The sequence below is a fragment of the Xenopus tropicalis genome, chromosome 1 (genome assembly GCF_000004195.4).
Source record: "Xenopus tropicalis strain Nigerian chromosome 1, UCB_Xtro_10.0, whole genome shotgun sequence".
Classification (NCBI taxonomy): domain Eukaryota; kingdom Metazoa; phylum Chordata; class Amphibia; order Anura; family Pipidae; genus Xenopus; species Xenopus tropicalis.
The window spans coordinates 182,488,076-182,505,231 of NC_030677.2; the positions used below are offsets into that span (position 1 = coordinate 182,488,076).

The 17,156-nt window shown below is 43.1% G+C and overlaps 1 protein-coding gene across 1 annotated transcript in view; it reads left to right on the plus strand.

Annotated features, from left to right (window-relative positions):
* Positions 1-1,946: 1,946 nt before the first annotated feature.
* The window catches only part of naip (NLR family, apoptosis inhibitory protein), a 29,582-nt gene continuing 14,372 nt past the window's right edge, over positions 1,947-17,156 (plus strand). Inside the window, exons 1-7 of the mRNA XM_031902083.1 lie at positions 1,947-2,385; positions 2,697-3,294; positions 4,436-4,535; positions 4,995-5,076; positions 11,787-11,838; positions 12,932-13,051; positions 16,531-16,630. Coding sequence (XP_031757943.1) covers positions 2,700-3,294; positions 4,436-4,535; positions 4,995-5,076; positions 11,787-11,838; positions 12,932-13,051; positions 16,531-16,630 — 1,049 coding nt within the window. The 5' untranslated portion in view covers positions 1,947-2,385; positions 2,697-2,699. The remainder of the gene's footprint in view (positions 2,386-2,696; positions 3,295-4,435; positions 4,536-4,994; positions 5,077-11,786; positions 11,839-12,931; positions 13,052-16,530; positions 16,631-17,156) is intronic.

Genomic DNA, 17,156 nt, shown 5'->3' on the forward strand with positions numbered 1-17,156 from the left:
AACAACAAAAATTCAACAGAAGCATTGAGGCCAATGGGAATTTTTTTTTTCCAGGAAGAAGAAAAGAAGGAAACATGGTCCATATTGTATATGGATTCCCCCTTTTCTCCTGTGAGTGTTGCTGCTGATCTATACCAGCAGGGAGCTAGGGGTTCCACCTGTAGAACTATTACCCATATAGGGAACCCCATAGTTAGAGTGCAGGGAGTTAATTAACCCTTCCCATTCAGCCATCATAGTGAATGGGACTAGTGCAGCTGGCCTGAGCTATTGCTAGGATAGCAAATCTGGGTTGGATAGTTATTACTTCAGCCCTGTATCTGGATTGTGGATTACCCATCAGCCTCTGTGACCCTTGCAGTGAATCTCCTCAAGATTTGCTGATAGCCTTCCTATACTTAAGTGGTTGCACACTCAGCGTGAATTAAGGACTGTGACAGACGGGGAAATTAGTCACCACGCAACAAATCTCCCTTGTCGCGGGCGAATAATCTCCCCGTAATGCCATCCTACCGGCGAGAATGTAAATCGCCGAAATTTGCCAAATTTGCCTTGGGAGGAAACTTCCGCGACTTTGGCAAATCGTGGCGCTGCATCCCACTGGCGATTTACATTCTAGCCAGTGGGATGGCATTTCGGTGTGTTTTGTCATGCAGCAACTAATCTCCCCGTCTGTCACGGCCCTAAAGCTGCCAGACTACATTCCTGCACTTGCTCTGCCTCATAGGATTTATTTAACATTGTCACTAGGAGGTGGTGAGATGATTTGCTTTTACACACCCCAGGGTGCATCAGACTGGTGTTGTAACACATAACGCTGATCACACTTCCTTGGTGCAAGAGTAAATCTTTGCAGACCCATAATATGCACAGTCCGTGTTCCTAAAGTGACATTTTTATGAAAGGGGGGACCCACTGTTATATTGCCTAATATTCTATATCCCATATGTAATAAACAGCACTAAATTTGCCCAGTAGCAGTAACCCATAGCAACCAATAAAAGGTTTGCTTTTAAACAGGTGACCAGTAAATTCTACCTGCTGGTTGGTTGCTCTGGGTTACTGCTCCTGGGTAAACTTAGTGCCCTTTTCTTACATAACCCCATGTGTGTTGAAAATGTTATGTCACTGTTCTCATTGCCTTGCTTATATGTTTTCTTGCTAATGTATTAACATTTTAACATTTAACACCTATACATATTTGTGTGTTTTTTGTCTATTACATTTGATATAGTATTCACTGCTTTTGCAGTTCCCAGGAAGTTGTTTGCCCTACAATATCTGGTTTTATCCCTGAGTGGAGCCGCTTAACTTATCCAAACCCTGCAAATGTCCTACTTAGATCTATTCTGTTAGTGCCCCAGTGTGGCCCTGGAGATTAGGGCCAAGAAAGGGTTAAATGTTCAAACTCAATATAGATTTGGCAGTTTTTAACCCTTTACCTGTCAAGCCCGTAGGTACTATGTTCTTGTAAGAAAAAGCTTTACCTGCCAAGCAAATAGTACCAGTAATAGAGTTGGCAGCCAAGAAAATTCATATGTACAAATTTTTATTTGGGGTCAGTACATACCACATTCTTTAGTATATCTATGCATATTGGGCATCAACTGTTCAGTAAACCTGACATTCAAACAGTATTTAGGATGAATTGCCTTTGTATGTAAGAACTTGTGCAAGATATATGAGGCAAATTGCAACGTTTTTAGGCAATTTTCAGAAATGCCATCAAATCTGCTAACTTTAGGAAAGCTTTGCCATTTAGTAGTTTGAATTAGAAAGAAATAGTTTTTGCCCTATACAAGTAAGAAATCTCCATAAAACTCTATATTTGTGGCGCATTCAGGAGACATGGGACTTTCCAAATCAATTGTGTTTTCATTCATAAAATAATGTATATTTCTGATATATGTGTTTATATTATGGAAAATGTGATTTTACTTTTCATTTTGTAGACATTTAGAAGCCGATATCTTGTTACAAAAGTGGAATTACACAAAAATTCTAGCATATTATGAAATCTGAGGTTGTCATGGGTAAAAAGTCCCCGAGTCCCCAAGTGAAAGTGCAAAATGTTCAAAAATTGTTTGTTAATAAAAGCTCCAGAAGTGCCAAATTGACTGGCAGTGAAAGGGTTAAAGGTCTGTATTACAGTATTGGGAAACATTGGTCTATACAGTATTGGGAAACATTGGTCTATGCCATAAACAAAAGCTAACGTAAAGGTTTTCCTACACTCGCCCTGAAAAAAAGGAAGTGTCACTGCTTATTTGTTTTCTTTCAGCCGTGCTCGGAATGAGAAGGAGGGGTGGATCTTAAGTTACAGCTCTAAATTCTTTCCCTTTTCCTGCTTTCATTTTGGTTTCAGGCACTGCTGGCAGGTGACAGGTCTGTATCTGAAATGAACCATTTGTGCAAAAAACTTATATAATATATTTAGAAAAGGTGGTTTTAAGTTGAATTTAGTGCTTAAAACTCATTGTTAAATCTAACATAAAGAAATGGGTAAAAAAAGAAGAAGGAAATAGCAACATTTTTGTTACTTACATTTTTTTATTTTACAGTTTATTTTGGGTGTGTGCATTTAATGGACAGGGGCATTGGATCTAACAGGGAGATTTTCAGCTCTAGTCTTTATTCACCTATTATGCATTGAGAAACTCGTAGCATGTTACAATATTATCTTTCATGTAATGTAGACAATGGATCCCACGGAGCCAACAGTACCTGGAGGCCAGACTGTGGATGTCATGAACTTCAATGAGTTTGATGCGCCAGATATAGTGGAAAGGCTGACAAAAATGCTGCCTTTTCTGGGTGTTGATATTGAGAAATATCTTGATGAGCAAAATAAAGAAAATGCAGCTATACGTCAGAAAGTGGAAAAGGGCTACAAGTTTGAGATGAGAAGTGAGAACAGGAGACTGCAGTCTTTCTTCTCATTTACAAAATTCTCATCATGGTGCCCAAAGGCAATGGCCAGCGCTGGGTTTTATTTCACAGGAGTGGAGCGCAGTGTCCAGTGCTTTTGCTGCGGGATTGTTTTCTGCACTAGCAGCTTTAGAACCCAACCAGTAGAAGACCATATGAAACGCAGCCCTGCTTGTGGGTTTGTACAAGGGAAAGATGTTGGCAACATCCCTAAGTATGAGATCCGTGTACAGCAGCCTGAAGGTCCCCAAAGGGATTTGCGGGAGTATGTGACAGAGGAAGCCAGGTTACACTCCTTCAGGGACTGGCCCTTCTATGCCAGGATTCAGCCTGACAAACTCTCTGCTGCCGGGTTCTACTTTACAGGTGAGAAACCATAAATATGTCACTACTTCCTTATTGGCTTTATGGAAAGCTCATTTAAATCTAATCCACCTTATCACAGGGGGGTCAGTTGGTTAATGAGAAGAAAGAAAAAGCAGAAATTATGAACTGTTATTTTTCATCTGTTTAATGAAGATTTTCTTTTTAATAGACCAATTTCTAGTAATATAAATACTGATGCATGGGTCACTCAGGAGGGAATATAAAACAGACTTGAACATGTAAAAGTAAACAAAAGTGTGGGACCAGATGGGATTCATCCCAGGGTATTACATGAGCTTAGAGCTGTGATTGGCAAACCTCTTAACTTGAGTTTGTGCCAGCATGGTTTTATGTGTAACAGATATTGCCAGACTAATTTAGTTAGAACCTTTGATGCTGAGATGGCAGCGGATGTCATCTAATTGGACTTTGCTAAAGCATTTGATTAAAGCACAGAAAGTTAATGATAAACTTGTGGGATGCTAGCCTGGAACATAATATTTGGATAGAAAACTGATTTCATGCTCACTTCCTCATAAAAGGCAATCAGATTAGTCTGCAAGATCTGTTATGCATAAAACCATGCTGGCACAAACTCATAGTATTGTAATTTGCAATGTATTCAAGTATCCTATCCCTTATTACCCCTTCCAAAAGCTTTCCTACCGTCGATGTCAGACTAACAGGCCTATAGTTTTCAGGCTGAGAACGGGATCCTTTTTTGAATAGCAGCACCACATTAGCAATCTGCCATTCTTTCAGCACCATGCCAGGTCTCAGTGAATCCTGAAAAATTAAGTAGAAAGGTTTGGCAATCACAAAGCTAAGCTTGTTTAATACCACTCATGAATATAGCACTGATGAACACAGGAAGCACTGTATTTATGGGGCAGCCACATGCATGTGTCCTCTGAAAAACAGCAGGCAATTGCTCTGGCAGTAGCAGAGACTTGCAGCAATTCATTTCTGCTAAAATGCAGCAGGCAAAGGACCTGCTGCCTTCCAATTTGTAAATGACCCCTTATAATCTTACTTTCAGCTTTAGTAACCTGAACACATCCCTAAGAGGTGAACTTTATACAAAACTTTTAAACAAATATGGAATCTGAAAGCGTCAGTATTATTTCTTTGTCATTTTTAGGAATAAGAGACACTGTCCAGTGCTTTTCCTGTGCTGGGTGTTTAGGGAACTGGGATGAAAATGACGACCCCTGGAAAGAACATGCAAAGTGGTTCCCTGAGTGAGTCCTTGTTATGTTATTCTGGCTTTGATGGTCAATGCTTAGGTGAAATATTGGGAGCTCTTGTTCTAGATTTTTTCAAAATCAAATACATGTGGCAGGTGGTACAATGTATTCCTCCCCTGCCACCTTCATCTGACTTTAATGGGAACTGTCTTTAGTCCTACTGGTGGCCAGACGAGCCTGAATGTCTTTTTGATTTTATGGGGATAGACTTGGACCTAATTAGACTTGGAAATACAAGAATGCTGTGTGGGTCCAAGAAAAAGTTCCCCAAGGTAGAAGAGCAGTTGTCAGAATTGGGAAGAAACCGGGTGAATAAGGATGGGTTAGAGCAGAGGTTCCCAAACTGTAGGGCTGCACTTAGTCACCCAATTCATCCAAAATGTATGTACATGAAAAGCTATGTGTTTTCTCATTCTAAATCATTCATGATAATGTATATATGTGTTCCTAAAGGTGCAATTTCCTCACAAGCATCAAAACACAAGATGAAATCAAACTGTACATCTCATGTTACAAGACGTTTCCTGGCTATACGGTAGGGCCACTTTAATACTCCGGACAAGTTTTCTCTTATTTGCATGCTGGGCAAACTTATGATATCAGTCATTGTAGTGCTATATTGTGTTTCTGCAGAGAATTCCTGCCAATTTCAGGGTCATCTTCTGCCTCGTTTGTGACGGTAGTACCCAGTAATATGAATGCTGTGTTTAGAACATTACATCAGTTTTTAAGCACTTTCAGTCTTCCATTAAAAATCCCATTCATTGCACTGCAATATAGTTGCATCTGGCACCACTCAGTCCTTCCTGCCTTCTGTTCCAAACACAGTTTGATGCAGGGGAACCCTGGAGTTACCACCACCTCCTTACCAGGCGGTAGCTACAGGGTTCCTACAGTGCTCTACGTCAATTGGCGCAGTGCAATTGTACCTACATTGAGCCTACACATCACTCACACACTGAATGCTAAATTACAGCAACCTGATTTTCAGTGCACATGTATCTGATTTGCAGCAAAGTGAGAGTACATTTGCAATAACCTTAATGCAATTCCCCCTGGTGATAGCCACAATGCTGGAATTCTTGGGAAAATGCATTGTGGGAACAAACATGCAATTTGCACTTTGCTCACAGTACCTACCCTCATGGGCGTCCGCAGAAAATTTTCCAAGGGGGGGCAAGTAAGCTAGCATCATCCTGCAACAGATAAATATATATATATATTTTTTTTTTTGCAGGATGATACTAGGGGAGGCTAAATATGGCCCATACACAGACTGACCTACAGCTAATGTGACACTTAGTGGATTCACTGCTGACGTAAAAAGTTAACCTCCCAACTACCTCTTGCCGTTCCCACTGACTCCCAGGGATACTGTACAAAAGTGCGGGTGGGGGTGCTTTTTTTTTTACCCTAAAATGTTTAGTATTAGTAGTAAAAGTATTCATACGCGCACTTCTGTTAGGGGATCTGCAAACATTTGTGTTTGGGATCAGTTAGCTTAAAGGGGTAGTTCGCATTCGAATTCACTTTTATTTTTAATGGTTTTTCAGTTATTTAGCTTTTTGTTCAGCAGCTCTCCATTTGGTATTTCAGCAGCTATCTGGTTGCTAGGGTCTTATTTACCCTAGCAACCAGGTAGTGATTTAAACAAGAGATGGGAATATGAATAGTTAAGGGGCCTACTTGGAAAAATAAGTAATACAAAATTATAATAATAATAAAATTGTAGCCTCGCAGAGCAATATTTTTTGGCCCCCATTTGAAATCTGTATAGAGGCAGAAGAGAAAGGCAAATTATTCAAAAAAATTAATTAGGAAGACCAATTGCAAAGTTGCTAGGAATAGGCCATTTTATAACATACTAAAGGTTAACTTAAAAGTGAACCACCCCTTTAGATGTGTTTATGTTAGTTTTATAGCAAGAAAGGCAGTGGGTACTGACTCCCCATTATATACAGTGAGATGCAGTCCGTATTTACAAACCCAGCACATTATATGCCATGAGGAGCAGTGGGTACTGATGGCAGATATTCAGGCCCTGGCACTATAACACTGGCACGGATACACAACATTGGCCCCACTGTAACTTACTATAAATGAACAAAACAATGACAAAAAAAAAAAAAAAATAGTAAGTGCAAAAAACAACAACACATATATAAACACACAATGAGCTTTTTCAGAGGGAAAGAGTTAACTTACCCTCCATGTGTTAGGGTAGGGGATAGATTATAAATTAAACAATTTAATGTCAGCTAGTGATTCTTTAGAACTGTATAGTACCTGTGGGATGAAAACTGCAGCAAAAGTTGAGAGTTGGTTCTCAGGTAAAGTTACAGCTGCAGATTCATCTTTTCAGTCTTTATTTCTGTTTCCAGTTTGCAAAATCTCCCGATCCCTGTGTGCATCTGTGCTCTGATTGGTCAATTTTACTGTCTGTCAAGGAAGCTGTGCTCTGATTGGTGAATCCACAAGAAGAAAGATCCAATCGGAGCACAGCAAAAACGGGCTTGAGGGGAAAGTGCAGAAACGGAGTAAGGTTTTTGGTTTTTTTGCTACTTTTCCAGGGGGGGGCAAGTGCCCCCTCTTGCCCCCTTCTGTGGACGCCCATGCCTACCCTAGGGAGTGGCTGCAGGAGAAGGGTCTTCCCAGTAGGTCTGTATCTCAGTTCACACTTCAAGCCTCAACCTTTGCCAGAGGAATATATGTAGCTAGGAACAACTCTGGACAAAAAGGCTAGATGTAGATCCACCCGGCTATGCCTTCAGACCCGAGTACTGTATGTATGTATGTATGTATGTATGTATGTATTGCTATATTTATATAGCGCCCCAATCATATGCAGTGCTTTGGTGTAAACACAAACAGGGGTATAGTTAATATAGTTTTACATTAACATTAGATAAATCTTTGCTTAGGTGTTTCAATACACAGTTGGGATGAGTTTCCTGTCCGAAAGAGCTTACAATCTATTAATAGGTGTTCTTCTCACTATTCAGTCTTCCAAAGGAAGACCATGTCATTTCATGCTACCTGTTAGTCTACTGGGGCTATAAACCATATAGCTCTGAAACTAGGCAAACATTGTTTACTTACCCTTTACGTTCCTTGACAACATTTGCACTTTAAAGTAGAACAGCCAACCCTGGACTGTTTTTTTCTGCCACCCCTCCCTTGTTGCTACAGGCATGCATTCTTCACAAGGCAAGTGCTCTACTTCATGTTGATAAAGTGTCCCGCTAGTCCTATCATTCATTATCTGCCTTGATAGTACAAACTTTTGCCCATATGTTATAGAGCAGGGGTCCCCAAACTTATACGTGTGAGCCACATTCAAACACAGAAAGTGTTGGGGACAAGCACAAGCATGAAAAGTTCTGAGCTTGCCAATGTAATTGGCTATTTGAATCCCTTATGTGGACTGGTAGCCTACAGGAGGCCCATTTGGCATTAAGCCAGGTTTTTATGCAAACAAAACTTGCCTCCAAGCCAGGAATACAAAAATAAGCACCTACTTTGAGGCCACTGGGAGCAACATCCAAGGGGTTGGGGAGCAACATGTTGCCCCTGAGCCACTGGTTGGGGATCACTGTTATAGAGATTTAGCCAACATCTTTGAAAAATGTTTGCTAAGATTCTGCCTCCTCACGGGCTGTATGACTGCGCCATTGACTTTATTTGTGACTTTATGCCATTTTGGAGAAGGACATATACTTTATCTATTCAAGAGAATCAGGCCATAAAGTATAATATCTTTGAGAATCTAGCTAAAGGATCTATCAAGAAAACTTGCAAAAAATGATTGGATTAAGATTACTGTGCTGATCACGTCACTTTCAGCAAACAGATGCACTCTTGGTACCAAATCTACTTTAAATCGATGCAGTTCCAAATTCCAGACTTGCTAAGACTTGTCATTGTATTTGCTATTTCTTCATCTGACCCCTTGCCTGTTTACCAGTTTTACTGACTGCTGCCTGCCGTGACTGAATGAACCTTTGCAGCCTGCCCTGATCCTCTGCCTTGAATCTAAACTTGTCTCTGCCTGATCATCATTTATATATATAGCGGCACCACGTTATATTGATTCATAACAAACAAAGTCTTTGAAATAATAATAATAATAAAACAATAAATAATAAAATAATAATCATTAAAAAAAAACAGAAAAGGATCAGAGGGCCCTGCTCACAAGAGCTTACAATGTAAGGGGATTAAAGAACATATGAAAAATAAGGAAGATGTTGAAGAATTGGTGAATTACTGATTTCTGACCTATCAAGATGCATTAAATATGTTTCTCTAAACAGGTGGGTCTTCAGGGAGCATTTGAAGATGTGGAAGAAAGGGAAGAGTCTGATAGCTAGTGGCATTGAGTTCCAGAGACAGACAGAAACTCCAGAGTCTTGCAGTCAGGAATAAGATGATGTGATGGGAGGAGAAGAGAGGTTAAGGTCAGAAGCAGAGGGCATGTTGCATGAAGAACTGTGTTTTGAGATCGGAGCTGAGATATACGTAGGGGTTTTATTGTTAATGGCATTGAATGGCTGATCCCCTTTTACATCTTGCCTGGAGTTCCTGCCATCCTTTGCCTTTCACCATTTGGTTTCTTCAGTTTTCAGTCTACCTCTGCTTTATTTGTCTGACTACCTGAAGTGAAATGGGTCCCTAGAAGTGCCACAAGCGAAAGTCCATGGCCCCAAAAGGGCTACTTGTGGCGGGAGGGTCCTCTGTGACCTGTCTAACAGTTGGTCTCCTGTTTGGGTCCAAATACATACAGAACTATTCTAGGGAGATCGGGAAAACTGGCCATGCTTGACCTTCAACCACTGAGGTTAAGAGCCATTGTCAGGATTCACAGAATTATAATGTATTCAGATGATATATAGGGGCCGATTCACTAAAGGCCGAAAAAACAAGTGATATTTATAGCATGCATTAAAAATACTATCACTTATATTTTAAGAATTAACAATCAATTCACTAAAAGGACACTTGTTTGAATTAAGAAGCGATGTTATTGTCGTTATTTATCTGGTGATGACAGATTTTTAAGCGATATTTTAAAGCATGCAATCTATTTATGCGTTATTTTGTAGCACGCGATATTAGCGCACACTAGTACGCACGTAACCGTTACTTTCTGAAAACTCCCGTTCTAAAAATGACCATTTCCCTGAAAACTGGAGGCTGCATCACTCTAGGGCAGTGCTGTCCAACTGGCGGCCCGCGACCCCCCTCTGTGTGGCCCCCCACCTGTCTGGCTGCTTTGATGGCTTAAGGTGGCCATACACGTGGCGATCTGACGATGTTTCGTACGACCATCGGTCGCACGAAACATCGTAAGATCCGCCACACACCATTCAGGGCTGAATCGGCAGGTAAGGAGGTAGAAACAATAGGATTTCTACCTCCTTCTGCCGATTCAGCTCTGAAGGGAGAATTTTGGTCAGGCGCCTTCTATGGCGCCCGATCAAAATTTTCAAACTGGTCCGATCGGCGAGTCGTCCGATATCAGCAGCTTCCTGCGATATCGGTCGACTTGCTGACATGCCATACACGCACCGATTATCGTACGAAACGAGGTTTCGTACAATAATATCGGTGCGTGTATGGCCACCTTTACTCTTGTGTAAGCTTTAAATGGTATCAGTACTGTGATTAACTGCCCCCCCTGCATTGCTCACACCTCAGATTCAGGCTGTAATCCCCCTGTATTGTTTAAATATGTAATCCCCTGTGTTGTTCACACCTTTTAATCTCTGTATTGTTCACCCCCTGCAGTGTTCACACCTCAGGCTCAGGCTGTAATCACCCACATTGTTCCCCTGTTCACACCTCAGGAGCAGTAGAAACCCACAAATAATCCCTGCACAAAAAGAACATATACTGAGGTGGTACTGCAATTAAAAAGTTTTTTAATATATAGTTATTGTGCAGACTGTTGGAGCAGTGCCAGCATTGTGTCACTGTAGGCTGCCTGTGTGTGCCATACACACAGGCATCATAGGGCAAGCAGAGTATGGCACACACAGGCAGGGTAGGGAAGGCAGAATATGGCACACACAGGCAGAGTATGGCACACACAGGCCAAGTATGGCACAAACCAGCCAAGAATGGCAAACACAGTGAAAGTATGGCACATGCAGGCAGGGTAGGGCAGGCAGAGTATGGCACACACAGGCAGGGTAGGGCAGGCAGAGTATGGCACACACAGGCAGGGTAGGGAAGGCAGAGTATGGCACACACAGGCCAAGTATGGCACAAACCAGCCAAGTATGGCACACAGGCAGGGTAGGGAAGGCAGAGTATGGCACACACAGGCAGGGTAGGGAAGGCAGAGTATGGCACACACAGGCAGGGTAGGGCAGGCAGAGTATGGCACACACAGGCAGGGTAGGGAAGGCAGAGTATGGCACACACAGGCCAAGTATGGCACAAACCAGCCAAGTATGGCACACAGGCAGGGTAGGGAAGGCAGAGTATGGCACACACAGGCAGGGTAGGGAAGGCAGAGTATGGCACACACAGGCAGGGTAGGGAAGGCAGAGTATGGCACACACAGGCAGGGTAGGGCAGGCAGAGTATGGCAGGTTTTTGCTGTACTACAACCATTAATATGGGTATGGTCTTGTGATAACATGGGTGTGGTTTCAAGTGGGTGTGGTTTCAAAAAGGGGAGTGATCAAAACTGGCTTCCATTATCGGCCCTCCACCACGTAGGTTGGAAAAATTCCGGCCCTCGGTACAACAGAAGTTGGACAGCACTGCTCTAGGGCAATCATATACTTGAATAAATCCCACTGCAAAATCCATCTTGTCACCACAGCCAATCACCAGCTGCAATGTTGTTCAGTAACGGCGGTAAGTTTCACAGTAATTATCGCCACAATTTATGCTTTTAACGCTTTAAATGTATTTGTGAATTATGCGTTAGTATTATTTCTATTCGATAATTACCTCAATGCGATGGAAATAACGCTTTGCGATAATCAGGATTTTTGCACATGCGATATGAGTAGTGACACATGCAAAATGACTTTGATGAATCGGCACTTAATTATTGAATACTTTTTAACACATAAAACTATGCATTAAGCGTTAACGACCTTTAGTGAATCGGCCCCATAGTGTTGTTTTATTTTAATTTTTTTAATTAATTATAGACATTGTTGAGACTTTCAAACTGATTGCTGACTGATCTGACATGAAATGTGGCTAATTATTCTTTGTGGATTTTAGGGTAAAGATTTTACTACATTTCACTGTGAGAATACCTTAACCAGTGTACCACGTACGTAACTACTTATATATTCCTACATTTATATTTTCCTTTCTAAATTTTATACTGTGAATATATGTATATAAATATAAAATACCCATATACTTGGAAGGTGCTATAACTGTTTTGTTGCCTTTGTCAGAGCTTTCAGAGGTGCTGTTCAAAAAAGGAAAGTTGTGCTCATCACTGAATCGTAAACCATTAGGCGGGGGTGCAATCAATGAGGCTGTGACCACAAAATACATATAGACAGAAACAAGATGTCCTTTGCACTCTCCCATTTTCAATATATATAGGACATTAAGACATTCTGTGCATTAAATTTAGCCCCTGTAAAAAAATGTATAATGAAGCGGCAGAATTCTTAATAAATCAGATAAAAGTGAGTGTAGGACCAGCCAGACCGGGGACTTTGACGCAGTTGGCCAGCTTGAATGAATATATTGCAATATATGGACAAACAATCCCTGTTTTGTTTAATTTAATTTAGTAGCAGTGTATTGAAAGGTTATCTTGTCCTTATTTATATTTGGCTAGGCTACAGTGTAGTCTATGCATGGATCTTTCCATTTGATTCCATTGGGTCCACTTCAGTGTAAAATTGCACCTGAGTTTTTATAAACAGAATATATTTATAATGAGCAGAAACACTGTGTTGTGTTAGGAGTTGCCGCTTTACAAATATGCAATTTATTTTAGTATCCCTTTTGGTTTATTACTATGCTCCTGCGTTTAAAACCTTAGCACCTCCTTCTAAACTGACACATATGGGGGCATATACCAACACAGGGGAAATGTGCTCTGGTCCAGTAACCCCTAGCTAACAACTAATCAGATATTTGGTTCTAAGTGGTGGTTCTGGCTTCCTTGATTATAGAAAGGCTTTGTCTATGGCACAATGTAATCCTTTATTTTCCCTGTACCATACACTCAAAGGGGCAGGTGCAAACTGAATAACATAACAGTCTGGTATTTTTAAAGAAATGTTGCTTTTGTGCTTGCAGGAGAGTCAAATATAGTGCTTGTAGACACATCTGTTAGAGCCAAACACTGTATATGATCTATGTGATCTATGTATATACATACTGTCATTTTACATTTATAGAAGGGAGTAAATTCCTGAACATCTTTGAGGATGAACAAGTTCGCTTGGAATCATTTAAAAGATGGCCTAAAACCCACCCTGACCCCAAATCACTTGCTAGAGCTGGATTTTTCTACAAAGGTTATTTTTTTGCTGTTATTATTACTATACTGCTATTATTTCTACTGCTAATAGAGACATCATATCTCCCTTCTGTACCCAGGCCTGGATTTGTATATTGGGTGCCCCCGGTCTTGGTGCACGGCCCGCCCCCCTTGTGCGCACAAGTGAAAATTTCCCTTATCTGGTACAGAGTGCAGTGTGCAGGTCGCCTACACTTCCCCAGGGCTCCAGTCCCAATGTACAGGCAGCTGGGCTGTATGCCACCCCTGAAGTCCTTCCACCTTAGGCCTGGGCCTTTGTGGCCTTGCAACAAATCCAGGCCTGTCCGTACCTGCTATCCCACAGCCACAATCCCTTCCCAGAGGCTATTATCCCCCCACTGCTACTATAGGCACCATCTCTCCCTACTATACCTGCTATCCCACAGCCACAGTCCCTTCCCAGAGGCTATTATCCCCCCACTGCTACTATAGGCACCATCTCTCCCAACTATACCTGCTATCCCACAGCCACAGTCCCTTCCCAGAGGCTATTATCCCCCCCACTGCTACTATAGGCACCATCTCTCCCTACTATACCTGCTATCCCACAGCCACAGTCCCTTCCCAGAGGCTATTATCCCACTGCTACTATAGGCACCATCTCTCCCTACTATACCTGCTATCCCACAGCCACAGTCCCTTCCCAGAGGCTATTATCCCACTGCTACTATAGGCACCATCTCTCCCTACTATACCTGCTATCCCACAGCCATAGTCCCTTCCCAGAGGCTATTATCCCACTGCTACTATAGGCACCATCTCTCCCTACTATACCTGCTATCCCACAGCCACAGTCCCTTCCCAGAGGCTATTATCCCACTGCTACTATAGGCACCATCTCTCCCTACTATACCTGCTATCCCACAGCCATAGTCCCTTCCCAGAGGCTATTATCCCCCACTGCTACTATAGGCACCATCTCTCCCTACTATACCTGCTATCCCACAGCCATAGTCCCTTCCCAGAGGCTATTATCCCCCACTGCTACTATAGGCACCATCTCTCCCTACTATACCTGCTATCCCACAGCCACAGTCCCTTCCCAGAGGCTATTATCCCCCCACTGCTACTATAGACACCATCTCTCCCTACTATACCTGCTATCCCACAGCCACAGTCCCTTCCCAGAGGCTATTATCCCCCCACTGCTACTATAGGCACCATCTCTCCCTACTATACCTGCTATCCCACAGCCACAGTCCCTTCCCAGAGGGTATTATCCCACTGCTACTATAGGCACCATCTCTCCCTACTATACCTGCTATCCCACAGCCCCAGTCCCTTCCCAGAGGCTATTATCCCCCCACTGCTACTATAGGCACCATCTCTCCCTACTATACCTGCTATCCCACAGCCACAGTCCCTTCCCAGAGGCTATTATCCCACTGCTACTATAGGCACCATCTCTCCCAACTATACCTGCTATCCCACAGCCACAGTCCCTTCCCAGAGGCTATTATCCCACTGCTACTATAGGCACCATCTCTCCCTACTATACCTGCTATCCCACAGCCATAGTCCCTTCCCAGAGGCTATTATCCCCCCACTGCTACTATAGACACCATCTCTCCCTACTATACCTGCTATCCCACAGCCACAGTCCCTTCCCAGAGGCTATTATCCCACTGCTACTATAGGCACCATCTCTCCCTACTATACCTGCTATCCCACAGCCACAGTCCCTTCCCAGAGGCTATTATCCCCCCACTGCTACTATAGGCACCATCTCTCCCTACTATACCTGCTATCCCACAGCCACAGTCCCTTCCCAGAGGCTATTATCCCACTGCTACTATAGGCACCATCTCTCCCTACTATACCTGCTATCCCACAGCCCCAGTCCCTTCCCAGAGGCTATTATCCCCCCACTGCTACTATAGGCACCATCTCTCCCTACTATACCTGCTATCCCACAGCCACAGTCCCTTCCCAGAGGCTATTATCCCACTGCTACTATAGGCACCATCTCTCCCAACTATACCTGCTATCCCACAGCCACAGTCCCTTCCCAGAGGCTATTATCCCACTGCTACTATAGGCACCATCTCTCCCTACTATACCTGCTATCCCACAGCCATAGTCCCTTCCCAGAGGCTATTATCCCCCACTGCTACTATAGGCACCATCTCTCCCTACTATACCTGCTATCCCACAGCCACAGTCCCTTCCCAGAGGCTATTATCCCCCCACTGCTACTATAGACACCATCTCTCCCTACTATACCTGCTATCCCACAGCCACAGTCCCTTCCCAGAGGCTATTATCCCACTGCTACTATAGGCACCATCTCTCCCTACTATACCTGCTATCCCACAGCCACAGTCCCTTCCCAGAGGCTATTATCCCCCCACTGCTACTATAGGCACCATCTCTCCCTACTATACCTGCTATCCCACAGCCACAGTCCCTTCCCAGAGGCTATTATCCCACTGCTACTATAGGCACCATCTCTCCCTACTATACCTGCTATCCCACAGCCACAGTCCCTTCCCAGAGGCTATTATCCCACTGCTACTATAGGCACCATCTCTCCCTACTATACCTGCTATCCCACAGCCCCAGTCCCTTCCCAGAGGCTATTATCCCCCCACTGCTACTATAGGCACCATCTCTCCCTACTATACCTGCTATCCCACAGCCACAGTCCCTTCCCAGAGGCTATTATCCCACTGCTACTATAGGCACCATCTCTCCCAACTATACCTGCTATCCCACAGCCACAGTCCCTTCCCAGAGGCTATTATCCCACTGCTACTATAGGCACCATCTCTCCCTACTATACCTGCTATCCCACAGCCATAGTCCCTTCCCAGAGGCTATTATCCCCCACTGCTACTATAGGCACCATCTCTCCCTACTATACCTGCTATCCCACAGCCACAGTCCTTTCCCAGAGGCTATTATCCCCCCACTGCTACTATAGACACCATCTCTCCCTACTATACCTGCTATCCCACAGCCACAGTCCCTTCCCAGAGGCTATTATCCCACTGCTACTATAGGCACCATCTCTCCCTACTATACCTGCTATCCCACAGCCACAGTCCCTTCCCAGAGGCTATTATCCCCCCACTGCTACTATAGGCACCATCTCTCCCTACTATACCTGCTATCCCACAGCCACAGTCCCTTCCCAGAGGCTATTATCCCACTGCTACTATAGGCACCATCTCTCCCTACTATACCTGCTATCCCACAGCCACAGTCCCTTCCCAGAGGCTATTATCCCACTGCTACTATAGGCACCATCTCTCCCTACTATACCTGCTATCCCACAGCCACAGTCCCTTCCCAGAGGCTATTATCCCACTGCTACTATAGGCACCATCTCTCCCTACTATACCTGCTATCCCACAGCCACAGCCCCTTCCCTAAGCTACAGGATCTGCAGTGCTGTCCTGCACAGTCAAGAAGTTAATATGTGGTACATTATAAGCTTTTTCTTTTGCTTTTCAGGACAAAGAGACATTGCCCAGTGTTTTTTCTGTGCTGGATGTTTGGTTAACTGGGAAGAAAATGACGACCCATGGATGGGACATGCAAAGTGTTTCCCTGAGTGAGTCAATTCTCTGTTATTAAGTCTTTAATTATTTCTGATCAGGTGCAACTACAATCTTTCTGGTGTTGAAAATTCTCTTGAGTTTTATAGCCTGTATAATACCTACATGTCAGAATTTCTCCTAAAAGCAGTGGTGCACACTATGTAGTTATCACCCCATGTTAGTACATGTGCTACTTGACATTCGGTACTTACTGCACACATTTGTGGGTGAAGGTGAGGTATCAGGAGACAATACACACACTTTTCTGACAAATACAGTTAGTTGTAGAAGGTAGCAGTATAGGAATCTACACCGAGGCCTTCATCTGAATAAACTTTAATGTTGAAATTGTTACTGAAATTTATGTGTGTCTTTTGGGGAAGGAGTAGTTACTATCATTGTGTCCTAGAACCCACTGTTTTTAGCCCCATATATATATGCATTATCCAACCTCTGGAGCAGTTGCTGTTTGGGGTGTACATCAGATTAGTAAACTGTGTAATACAATAATGAAAATTATTCAGTCACTATATACATATT